This window comes from Saimiri boliviensis, chromosome 19, assembly GCF_048565385.1.
Source record: "Saimiri boliviensis isolate mSaiBol1 chromosome 19, mSaiBol1.pri, whole genome shotgun sequence".
NCBI lineage: Eukaryota > Metazoa > Chordata > Mammalia > Primates > Cebidae > Saimiri > Saimiri boliviensis.
The window spans coordinates 34863983-34876618 of NC_133467.1; the positions used below are offsets into that span (position 1 = coordinate 34863983).

At 51.1% G+C, this 12636-nt stretch overlaps 1 protein-coding gene across 9 annotated transcripts in view; it reads left to right on the forward strand.

The window, feature by feature from the left end:
* ARHGEF2 (Rho/Rac guanine nucleotide exchange factor 2) overlaps window positions 1-12636 on the forward strand; it is a 66304-nt gene that overhangs the window by 43853 nt on the left and 9815 nt on the right. For all 9 annotated transcript variants that reach the window (XM_074389568.1, XM_074389567.1, XM_074389569.1 and 6 more), the window contains 11 exons: window positions 166-233; window positions 572-635; window positions 1270-1399; window positions 1616-1725; window positions 1897-2043; window positions 3186-3436; window positions 3651-3776; window positions 4149-4266; window positions 4462-4710; window positions 9135-9211; window positions 9603-9772. In XM_074389568.1, coding sequence (XP_074245669.1) covers window positions 166-233; window positions 572-635; window positions 1270-1399; window positions 1616-1725; window positions 1897-2043; window positions 3186-3436; window positions 3651-3776; window positions 4149-4266; window positions 4462-4710; window positions 9135-9211; window positions 9603-9772 — 1510 coding nt within the window. The remainder of the gene's footprint in view (window positions 1-165; window positions 234-571; window positions 636-1269; window positions 1400-1615; window positions 1726-1896; window positions 2044-3185; window positions 3437-3650; window positions 3777-4148; window positions 4267-4461; window positions 4711-9134; window positions 9212-9602; window positions 9773-12636) is intronic.

A 12636-nucleotide genomic window follows, 5' to 3' on the forward strand; every position in this document is an offset into this window, starting at 1 on the left:
AGGTGGGAGGAGGGGGACTGGGGTGTGGTAATGGCCCAGAAGTCGGGGAAGGGGGGAGAGTCCCTGAGGACTGCGTGGCCAGGAGGAGATGGGTGTCTGCATGTGGGTGTGTCCCCTCCTGTACCACCCGGCCCTCCCTTCACCCTCTCTACCCCACCCTCCCAGCCTGCAATGTGACTATCCACAACCGCTGTAAAGACACCCTCGCCAACTGTACCAAGGTCAAGCAGAAGGTGAGACGGCAGGGAGGGCAGAGGGCTGGGGGAGAGGGTAGTGAGTGTGCGGTACCCTCATGCCTTTTCCATTCATTCCCTACCCTGTGTTTCTCACCACCCCACCTCCTCACCATGGGGCAGCCCAGACCCTCAACCCCTGGCCTCGGGCCCCACGTAGGCCAGGCCTGTTGCTGCAGACATGTCCCTGCAGCGCTGGGCTCAACCACCCTGATCCCCTTAACCACAGTGCCAGGTTTCTCCTAAGGGGGCCGGCCTCCTAGCTCCTGCCCCACGCCTCCGGGGTGATCCTTGGGTGACGGCCATTCTTGGTATCTCTCTCCTGCTCTGTCTCACAGCAACAGAAAGCAGCCCTGCTGAAGAACAACACTGCCTTGCAGTCCGTGTCTCTTCGAAGTAAGAGTGAGTAGTTGGGGAGTGGAGGAGGCCCCCGAGCCCCTGAACCCCAGGCTGCTTAACACATGGGCTCTGCTGCCCCCCTAAGGTTGTTCCCAGGCACAGCACCTTCCTCTTCTCAATTAGAAGCAGATAGCGGGGCCTAAGGGATGGCGCAGACTCTAGGACTCAGAAGCAGGACAGGAGAGTCCAGATGGGGATGAGGACTGGAGATGGGTGGTTGCCTAAGCCTGGCCACAACCTGTATTTTTGTCGGTTATTTACACTGCATTTTGGGAGTGTCGGTGGCAGCTGTCAAGTGTCAATTCAGACAGCTTTGGGGTACCAGAAAGAGCATGGCACTCAGGTCTAAAGAGCCTGCCCAGCCATCAGCCAAGTCACCCTAGACAAGTCTTCTTGCCTTTCTGAGCTCCCGTTTGTTCATAGGCTTATGTCAGGGAGGAGATAAGTAAGAAAAAGCTCTTTGTGAACATTAAAGTATTGCACCAATGTAGGGTGGAATCACTGTCATCTTTCTTGACTGGGGGGAGCTGAGGTGGAGTGAGAGGATGCCTCGTTCCTCGTTAGGGAGCCTGGGAGGCCTCAGTCCCGGGAAGCACCGGAGTGTGATGTTTGCCTGCTGGGTCTCTCTCCCTCACAGCAACCATCCGGGAGCGGCCGAGCTCGGCCATCTACCCCTCCGACAGCTTCCGGCAGTCCCTCCTCGGCTCCCGCCGTGGCCGCTCCTCCTTGTCTTTAGCCAAGAGTGTTTCCACCACCAATATTGCTGGGTGAGCCTCTCTTTGGGGAAAGGGGCAGGCAGAGACTGTGGCAATGGAGACCAAGGGGTGCTGAGGGGTCCCTTTCCATCCCTGAGTTCAGAACTGTGGACAGAGGAGTAAGGAGAACTTAGGGGGACTGCCTCTTGGATCCTGGCTTTGGTTCCCTACCTGGGAAGGGTCTCTTGCCCGTCTCGGGGTGATGCAGACAGCCCCCACTTTCTTCAGACATTTCAATGATGAGTCTCCCCTGGGGCTGCGCCGGATCCTCTCACAGTCCACAGACTCCCTCAACATGCGGAACCGAACCCTATCAGTGGAATCTCTCATTGACGAAGGTGAGCAGGCCTGGGCCCCGAGGAGCCTTGAGGAGGATGAAGAGGGGCTGAGGATGAGAGGCTGGTGGGAGTCGCCTGGGAAGGGCGAGGAGGGAAGGGATCTAGAGAAGGGCCAAGGACCCAGCGAAGGGAACTGAAGACCTCTGAGTTGCCTGCCCTGCACATGTTCAGGTGCAGAGGTCGTCTACAACGAGCTGATGAGTGACTTTGAGATGGATGAGAAGGACTTTGCAGCTGACTCCTGGAGCCTGGCTGTGGACAGCAGCTTCCTGCAGCAGCATAAGAAGGAGGTGATGAAGCAGCAGGATGTCATCTACGGTGAGCCAAGACCAAGACGCCCTGGTCTTCCTCTTCCTTCACCTGGTCCTGTTTTATCTGTGTTCTGTATTTTTTTTGTTGTTGAGACCGAGCTTCATTCTGTTGCCCAGACTGGAGTGTGGTGCAGTGGCGTGATCTCGACTCGCTGCAACTTCCACCTCCTGGATTCAGGTGATTCCCTGCCTCAGCCTCCTGAGTAACTGCGATTACAGATGCCAGCCACCATGACTGGCTAATTTTTACGTTTTTAAGTAGAGATAGGGTTTTGCCATGTTGACCAGGCTGGTCTGACCTCAGGTGATCTGCCCGCCTCAGCCTCCCACAGTGCTGGGATTATAGATGTGAGCCACCGTGCCCAGCTGTGTCCTTCTTTCTACCAGCCCCTACCTCTGAAAACCCTTTCCCTTATATCCTTGTGACCTCCAAGACCCTGCGTGGTATCCCACAAGTTGCCCAGTAGGTCCCTGCCTCTTGATGCTGTTGAGTCTCCAATGCCCTCTTTATCCCTTCTTTATCTCAATCTTCAGTCTTTACGCTGTGCTTGTTCCACGCCTAACACCGTGCTGGAGGCTGTGGGAAGCCTCGACATGTAGAAGACATATGGTTCTTGCCCTAAAATAGCTCACAGCTTGAGATGATAAGGTGTAAAGATAAAAAATGGAGCTGGGCGTGGTGGCTCATGCCTATAATCTCAGCGATTTTGGGAGGCTGAGGTGGGAGGATCACTTGACGCCAGGATTTTGAGACCAACCTGGGCGACAAAGCAAGACCTCTGTCTTTAAAACGTATTTTAAAAAAACTAGCCAGGTGTAGTGGCGTGTGCCTATAGTCCCAGCTACTTGGGAGGTTGAGACAGGATGACTGCTTGAGCCCAGGAGTTCAAGGCTGCAGTGAGTTATCATGGTGCCACTATACTCCAGTCTGGGCAACAGAGCAAGAGCTCATTTCTGGGGGAAAAAAAAAATAATAAGTTTTTTAAAAGATAAAAATGATGAGAAGATGATCTCACATCATAATGATGCAGAATATCAACCTGGAGGGGACCTTAGAAACCTCACGTGAGCCATGAGGTCATTATCCTAGGGCCCTGCCAGTTTCAGGCAAGCCAGGGTAGAGGCCACATGTCCCTCTGTCTCCCACAGAGCTAATCCAGACAGAGCTGCACCACGTGAGAACACTGAAGATCATGACCCGCCTCTTCCGCACGGGGATGCTAGAAGAGCTACAGTTGGAGCCCGCCGTGGTCCATGGCCTCTTCCCCTGCGTGGACGAGCTCAGTGACATCCACACACGCTTCCTCAGCCAGCTGTTAGAACGCCGACGCCAGGCCCTCTGCCCTGGCAGCACCCGGAACTTTGTCATCCACCGCCTGGGTGATCTGCTCATCAGCCAGGTGGGAAAAGGCAGGGCCCCTGGGTGACATTCATGGAAGGAGGTGTGACGGGGTTGCGTATTTCTTGCATCCAAACTCCAGGGGTTGGAGGGGAGCCAGGGAAAGCTGGAGAGACAGGATGCCAGTCTGTTTGGCAAGAGGCCAGAGGTGTGTCCAGGGGGTACAGTGTGGCTGTGGGGGAATGCTGACCTAGACTTGCTCCACCAACTTCTAGTTCTCAGGTCCTAGCGCGGAGCAGATGCGGAAGACCTACTCGGAGTTCTGCAGCCGCCACACCAAGGCCTTAAAGCTCTATAAGGAGCTATATGCCCGAGACAAACGCTTCCAGCAATTCATCCGGGTGAGCCAACCTCTCCAGATCCCACGCTCATGGCCCAAACCCACCCTCCCTGACTCATGGGGGCAGTGCTGGTGAGCTGCACCCACACGGAGGTCAGGCATTGACCACCCGTGTGGACCGTCTACACGTGGATCTCATCAGCAGTACCCCTCAGAGTGCTAGACCATGTTGTGGTAGTTTCCCAAGTACTTTTCACTCCTTCAGTTGGTCCTCACTACAAACCTGTGGCTTTGCTATCCCCGTTTTCCAAACGTGTCACCGAGGCCAGCGTGAGGTGACATGGCCATGGCAGGGCCAGCACCAGAGCTCAGGTGCCAGGCCTTTCCATTGCCCTCCCCTCTGGCCCTGAGAGCCCCGCCTCCTCCCTTGTAGAAAGTGACCCGCTCCGCCGTGCTCAAGCGGCACGGGGTACAGGAGTGCATCCTGCTGGTGACTCAGCGCATCACCAAGTACCCGGTGCTGCTCAGCCGCATCCTGCAGCATTCCCACGGTGAGTAGGCAGGCCCAGAAGGGGGCCGCTGTGAGACCGCCACCTGGGGCGAGGAAGGGCTTGGGATGACCACAGGAAGGGTGGGGTCGGGTGTGGAACCCTGGGCAGCTTCTAAAGGTGGAATCAAGAACCGATGGGAACTGGGGTGTGAGTGTAGCTGGCTGAGCCTTCCCCCGTGCCAACCCCCGGTGCCAGGGATCGAGGAGGAGCGTCAGGACCTGACCACGGCACTGGGGCTAGTGAAGGAGCTGCTGTCCAATGTGGACCAGGACGTTCATGAGCTGGAGAAAGGGGCCCGTCTGCAGGAGATCTACAACCGCATGGACCCTCGGGCTCAGACCCCAGTGCCTAGCAAGGGCCCCTTTGGCCGAGAGGAACTTCTGCGGCGCAAACTCATCCACGATGGCTGCCTGCTTTGGAAGACAGCGACGGGGCGCTTCAAAGGTCAGACTTGCTGAGCAGACTAGGCAGGAGTTGAAAGTCGATGGAGAGTGGGAGATGCCTGCAGGCCTTAGAATCAACCTCTGTTCGGCCCATACGACAGTGAGACTCAGTGGGAGAGAAAATTGGGGTCTCTGTGGCAGCAAAAGTGGGAATTCTGCAGTTAACTTTATGGACCATGAAGGGCCTTCCTTTTCGGTATTTTCTCATTTCTTGGGTTCTTGCATGTCCAGAGAGCTACCAGTTTTACTGAGGAAGACAAAGAAACTCTCAGACTGGAGGCGAGGATCAGTTGATTCCCCCAGCTGGAATCCCAGCTACCAGGGATGGGAGTAAGCAGGAGCCTGGGGAGTGCAGCCAGAGGAGGCCCGGAAAAGGGGACTGAGCTTGTGAAGGACAGGCAGGGAAGAGAAGAGACAGCGGAGCAGAGGGGGAAGATCAGGGGCCAGGGCATACTTTCCCAGGCTCTCTCTCCAAAATTTGTCCGCGCTGGAAAAGTCTTTCCTACCTAAATCAAAGCAAGAAAATAGCAGGCCTTGGCTTTGGGGGTGAGATGTAAGGGACAGAAGGAAACTGTGATACCTGAGGCCAGAGCCTGGCTGAGCCTCTGTACCCATGTCATGAAATCCCTGCTCCCTGGGTTTGGATATCATCAGTCTTCACCAGCCTCTTTCCTTTATCCCTTTCTCTCCTTCCCATCACTCCCACGCAGCAGCTAAGAATATAAACCATGGGAGATTAAAAATAGCAAGGCTGGAGAGCGTTATTTCTGAAGCGTTTAGCAAAAGCCCTCCCCTTCTGTGTGCCCACAGTTTAGTAAAATCCCCAAGGGCAAAGGGTGAGTGTATGTTTTCTCTCTCTTTTTTTTTTCTTTTTCTTTTTCTTTTTTTTTTTTTTTTTTTTTTTTAGAAATAGGGTCTGGCTTTGTTGCTCAGGCTGGGGTGCAGTGGTGCAGTCATAGCTCATTGTAACTCAAACTCCTGGGCTCAAGTGATTCTTCCGCCTTAAGACTCTTAAGTAACTGGGGTTACAGACGTGCACCACCACACCCAGCAAATTTTTAAATTTTTTATAGAGACAAGGTCTTGCTATGTTGCCTAGGCTAGTCTTGCTCAAACTCCTGGCCTCAAGCGATTCTCCTGCCTCAGCCTCCCAAAGTTCTGGGATTGTAGACCTGAGTCACTGTGTGGCCTTCTGTGTTTCCTTGATTGTGACATTCAAATTTTTTTTTTTTTTCAAAGATGGGGTTTCACCATGTTGGTCAGGCTGGTCTTGAACTCCCGACCTCAGGTGATTCGCTTGCCTTGGCCTCCAAAGTGTTTGGATTATAGCCATGAGCCACGATGCCCAGCCAAAATACGCAAAGAACTCTTTTTTTTGTTTTGTTTTTATAAAGATGGGGTTTCACCATGTTGGTCCGGCTGGTCTTGAACTCCCTACCTCAGGTGATCCACCCACCTTGACCTCCAAAGTGCTTGGATTACAGGCGTGAGCCACCACGCCTAGCCCTTTTTTTTTTTTTTTTTGGTTGAGACGGAGTCTTGCTCTGTTGCCAGGCTGGAGTGCAGTGGTGCCATCTCGGCTCACTGCAACCTCCGCCTCCCGGGTTCAGGCAATTCCCATGCCTCAGCCTCCTGAGTAGCTGGGACTACAGGCGCTAACCACCACGCCCAGCTAATTTTTTGTATTTTAGTAGAGACAGGGTTTCTCCATGTTAACCAGGATGGTCTTAATCTCCTGACCTCGTGCTCTGCCCACCTCAGCCTCCCAAAGTGCTGGGATTACAGGTGTAAGCCACTGTGCCTCGCAAACATTCAAGTTTTATGGAATTGACCTTTGTTTCCTCCTTCAGTCTTGGAGTGCTGACCCCATAGGATCTGAGAGCTTGGAGTGTGAAGCAGACAAATTGAAGGAGGGGCCTGCTGGGGCTGACGGAGATGGATGGGTGAGGGATGGTCTTTCAGGCCTCTGTGAGAGGAAGGAAACTTTCTCCCTCCCTACCAAGCTCAAAATTAGAAGTGGGAGTATGCCAGGACAGGGAGAATTTAGGTCAGATAGCAAAAAGATCTTCCATTAGTTAGATATTAGAAATGGAATTTAAAGGCTAAAAAGTGTGGTCTGGGCTGGGTGCATGGCTCACTCCTGTAATTCCAGGGAGGCTGAAGGGGGCAGATCACTTGAGGTCAAGCATTCCAGACCAGCCTGGCCAAGATGGTGGAACCCAATCTCTACTAAAAATACAAAAATTACCTGGGTGTGGCGGTGCTTCCCTGTAGTCCCAGCTACTTGGGAGGCTGAGGCACGAGAATTGCTCGAACTTGGGAGGCAGAGGTCAAAGTGAGCAGAGATTGTACCACTGCACTCCAGCCTGGGCAACACAGTGAGACTCCGCCCCCCCCACCACAAATAAAAAATAGGCCAGCATCAGTGGCTCATTGCCTGTAATCCCAGCATGTTGAGAGGCCAAGGAAGGCAAATTACTTGAGGTCAGTTTGAGACCAGCCTGGCCAACATAGTGAAATCCCGTCTCTACAAAAATGTCAAAAATTAGGCCAGGCACAGTGGCTCACACCTGTAATCTCAGCACTTTGGGAAGCCGAGGTGGGCGGATCATGAGGTCAGGAGATGGAGACCATCCTGGCCATGGTGAAACCCCGTCTCCACTAAAATACAAAAAATTAGCCAGGCGTGGTGATGTGTGCGTGTAGTCCCAGCTACTCAGGAGGCTGAGGCAGGGGAAACAATTGAATCTGGGGGACAGAGGTTGCAGTGAGCTGAGATCATGCCACTGCACTCCAGCCTGGTGAAAGAGCAAGACTCCGTCTCAAAAAAAAAAAAAAAAAAAAAATTAGCCAGGCATTGTGGCGCACTCCTTAATCCCAGCTGCTTGGGAGGCTGAGGCAGGAGAATTGCTTATATCTGGGAGAAGGCAATTGCAGTGAGCCGAGATCACTGCACTCTAGCCTGAGTGACAGAGCAAGACTCCATCTCAAAAAAAAAATAATAAAATAAAAAAATTAAACTAAAAATAAGTAAAAAATAAAAGTGTGGCCGGGCGCGGTGGCTCAAGCCTGTAATCCCAGCACTTTGGGAGGCCGAGGCGGGTGGATCACAAGGTCAAGAGATCGAGACCATCTTGGTCAACATGGTGAAACCCCGTCTCTACTAAAAATACAAAAAAAAATAGCTGGGCATGGTGGTGCGTGCCTGTAATCCCAGCTACTCAGGAGGCTGAGGCAGGAGAATTGCCTGAACCCAGGAGGCGGAGGTTGCGGTGAGCCGAGATCGCGCCATTGCACTCCAGCCTGGGTAACAAGAGCGAAACTCCGTCTCAAAAAAAAAAAAAAAAGTGTGGTCCCTTTTGCTCTGGGAATTCTTACGACTCAAAAACAAAAATCTTCAACTCTGTCACCCAAAAAAATACACGTGAGTTGTGTTTCTGTGTAAAACTATTTACACAACTTCAGAAGGCTTACAGAGCCCCTGAAACCTGACATCCCAGGGAGTCTGTAGGCTCTAGGTTAAGAAACCTGAATCATTCAGGTAAAAGGCGTTTCCTATAGAGACACTGAGTGACCCCTGTGATCCCTGCTAGCCCACGATGCCGTTTTGTCTGATAGCACATGAATCCTTCTCTGCCCCGCACCCTCCCCAACCATTTTTAAGCTGTAAGAATGGGTGGCTGGGTGCAGTGGCTCACACCTGTAATCCCAGCACTTTGAGAGGCCAAGGCTGATGGGTAAACCTGAGATCAGGAGTTTGAGACCAGCCTGAGCAACATGGTGAAATGCCATCTCTACTAAAAATACAAAATTAGCTGGGCCTGGTAGCATATGCCTGTAATCTTAGCTACTTGGGAGGCTGAGACGGGAGAATCGTTGGAACTCAGGAGGCCGAGGTTGCAGTGAGCCAAGATCATGCCATTGCACTCCAGCCTGGGTAACAAGATGTCTCAAAAAAAAAAATGGATAGCCGGGCGCGGTGGCTCAAGCCTGTAATCCCAGCACTTTGGGAGGCCGAGGCGGGTGGATCACGAGGTCGAGAGATCGAGACCATCCTGGTCAACATGGTGAAACCCCGTGTCTACTAAAAATACAAAAAACTAGCTGGGCATGGTGGCGCATGCCTGTAATCCCAGCTACTCAGGAGGCTGAGGCAGGAGAATTGCCTGAGCCCAGGAGGCGGAGGTTGCAGTGAGCCGAGATCGCGCCATTGCACTCCAGCCTGGGTAACAAGAGTGAAACTCCGTCTCAAAAAAAAAAAAAAATGGGTAGAGGTGAGAGGTCTGTAAAAGTGGAAGCAGCCAGTGGGAAGAAAGGCAATGGGGAGCTCTAACCTGATGGGATAAGCCTGGTCCTTGGGAAAGAGGAAAACAGCTGCTCAGACTGTCTAGTGCTGACTGCTCTCCCACCTTCATCCCCCGCCAGATGTGCTAATGCTGCTGATGACAGATGTGCTGGTGTTTCTCCAGGAAAAGGACCAGAAGTACATCTTTCCTACCCTGGTGAGACATTCATTCTTCACCTTTCTCAGCACAGACAAGTGCTTTAGGCCCTTCTTGCTTTCCTGCCCAAGCCCACCAGAGCTCTGGAGTACCCCAGAGTCAAACAGCTATTACTGTTACTATTGCCGTAATAATAAAAAACAAGAGCAGCTCACAGGTATCGTTACTGTGCACAGGTACTTGTACACCTGTGGGAAAAGATGATTTTCATCCTCATTTTATAGATGATGAAAGTAAAACTTAAAGTTGCTTAAATAATTTGTCAAGGATCACACAATTTCTAAGTCTCTTCTGGCTGGCATCAGTGCCTTGGCTCTTACCTGGTATTGTAGGATGATTCTTCAGCCCTCAGAATTCCCAAGCTTAATCCTTCCTTTCCCTTGACTGGCAGGACAAACCCTCAGTGGTATCACTGCAAAATCTAATCGTACGGGACATTGCCAACCAGGAGAAAGGGATGTTTCTGATCAGCGCAGCCCCACCCGAGATGTACGAGGTGCACACAGCATCCCGGGATGACCGGAGCACCTGGATCCGAGTCATTCAGCAGACCGTGCGCATGTGAGTGTCTACCTGCCGCCTGCTTGTGCTTATGGCCTCAGGGTACCTGCAGCATCAGATCCCAACCACAGCACTCCCTGGGAACAGAATCAAGCGTTCACAGTCGGGGGAAGAGGTTGAGGGAGAGACAAAATGGCCAAGACAGGAAAGGTCACCTATGTTTTTATGTCCTGTAAAGTCACATTTTATACATTGTACATCTTAAACATTGCCAAGCTCAACTACCTTTCAAATGCAGCATGAGTTGACAGGCAAAGGAGTACTTTGAGCTGTCACATGGTGGCATACCTGCCAGCCAGCAGTACACTTTCAGCAGCATTCACATCTGCGTCTGTAGGCAGAGGGCTGTTGTTTGGATTGTATTGCATTTTATGTTTATTTTTCTAAAAATGAATGAAAAAGAGGATAATGAAAGCCTCAATACTAGAGAGGAACAAGTCTCACAAACAAACTCAACACAATAGAAGCAAGAAGGAAATCAGTGTGTCAAAGCAGCAAATCTTTAGCTTCTATTGGACACACATTAGATTTGAGGCAGTCAACTATGTGTCTAATTGTGATGGAAAAAAATACCAAGTAAAAGCACAGGTAAGATGTTTAAAATGGATTCTGGAAGATTAAGCCTAAAGAACGAATTCTAATTCAGATTTTTATAGTCCTTCCTTCCTTCCTTCCCTCCTTCCCTCCTTCCTTCCTTCCTTCCCTCCTTCCCTCCTTCCTTCCTTCCTTCCCTCCTTCCCTTCTTCTTTCCTTCCTTCCCTCCTTCCTTCTTTCCTTCCTTTCTTCCTTCCTTCCTTTCCTTCCTCTCTTCCTCTCTTTCTCTCTTTCTTTCGATGGAGTCTCGCTCTGTCGCCGAGGCTGGAGTGTAGCGGTGCGATCTTGGCTCACTGTAACCTCTGCCTCCTGGGTTTAAACAATTCTCCTGCCTCAGTCTCCCGAGTAGCTGGGATTACAGGCGCACAGCACCACATCTGGTTAATTTTTGTATTTTTAGTAGACAGGGTTTCACCATGTTGGTCAGGCTGATCTTGAAGTCCTGACTTCGTGATCCCCATGCCTCAGCCTTCCAAAGTGCTGGGGATTACAGACCTGAGCCACCACACCTGGCTTCTTTTTTTTTTTTTTTTTTTTTTTAAAAGACAGAGTCTTGCTCTTTTGCCAAGCTGGAGTGCAGTGGCATGATCTCGGCTCACTGCAACCTCCATCTCCCGGATTCAAGCAATTCTCCTGCCTCAGCCTCCTGAAAAGCTGGGACTACAGGCAAGTGCTACCATGCCTGGCTAATTTTTGTGTTTTAGTAGAGACGGGGTTTCACCATGGCCAGGATGGTGTCGATCTCCTGACCTCATGATCCACCCTCCTTGGCCTTCAAAAGTGCTGGGATTACAGGCGTGAACCACCATGCCCAGCCCTCTTTTTTTTTTTTTCTTTTTTTTGAGAGTCTTTCCCTGTTGCCCAAGCTAGAGTGCAGTGGTGCAATCTCAGCTCACTGCAACCTCCGCCTCCCAGGTTCAAGCAGTTATCCTGCCCCAGCCTCCCAAGTAGCCAGGGCTGCAGGCACCCACCACCATGGCAGCAAATTTTTCTATTTTTAGTAGAAACTAGGTTTCACCATGTTGGCCACAGGCTGGTCTTGAACTCCTGAACTCAGATGATCCACTCACCTCAGCCTCCAAAAGATCTGAGATTAGAGGTGTGACCTACCACACCCAACCAAGATTTTTATAATTTTTCTTTAGCTTTCGGGGAATCAGTTCTCCTCAACCTTAAAATTTGTAAACCATTGTTTTTTAACTTCCGCACTGTAGACTTTTGAAAAAGTTTTTTAGAAATGCATATAAAAGGCCGGGTGTGGTGGCTCACACCTGTAATCCCAGCACTTTGGGAGACTGAGGCCAGTGGATAACCTGAGGTCAGGAGTTCAAGACCAGCCTGGCCAACATGGTGAAACCCCATCTCTACTAAAAATACAAAAATTAGCTGGGTGTGATGGTGGACATCTGTAATCCCAGCTACTTGGCTGAGGCAGGAGAAGCGCTTGAACCTGGGAGGTGGAGGTTGCAGTGAGCTGAGATCGTGCCATTGCACTCCAGCCTGGGCAACAGAGCACAGAGCAAGGCTCCCTCTCAAAAAAAAAAAAAAGCATATAATATAAAAGTATGAAATTGCAGGCCAGATGCAGTGGCTCATACTTGTAATCCCAGCCCTTTGAGAGGCTGAGACGAATGGATCACTTGAGGTCAAGAGTTCGAGACCAGCCTGGCAAACATGGTGAAACCTCGTCTCTACTAAAAATACAGAAATTATCCAGGCGTGGTGGCACAAGCCTGTAATCCTAATTATTTGGGAGGCCAAGACAGGAGAATCACTTGAACCCAGCGGGTAGGATGGAGGTTGCTGTAAGCCAGGATTGTGCCACTGCATTCCAGTCTGGGTGACAGAGTGACACTGTCTCAAAAAAAAAATAATAATTATGAAATTGCCCATTCCAGGAAAGCAGTTCAAAATAACCTGTCCTGTTGACAGTAGATCAGTAATGGCTTCTTTATGAATAACATTAATACTTATAATGTGGCCAGGCACAGTGGCTCACACCTGTAATCCCAGCACTTCAAGAGGCTGAGACCGGTGATACTGGAGGTCAGAAGTTTGAGACCAGCCTGTCCAACATTGTGAAACCCCATCTCTACTAAAAATACAAAACTTAGCCAGGCATGGTGGCTCGTGCCTGTAGTCCCAGCTGCTTGGGAGACCGAGGCAGGAGAATTGCCTGAACCTGGGAGTAAGTGGCTGCAGTGAGCTGAGATCACGCCACTGCACTCCAGCCTGGGCAAGAGAGTGAGACTCTGTCTCAAAAAAAAAAA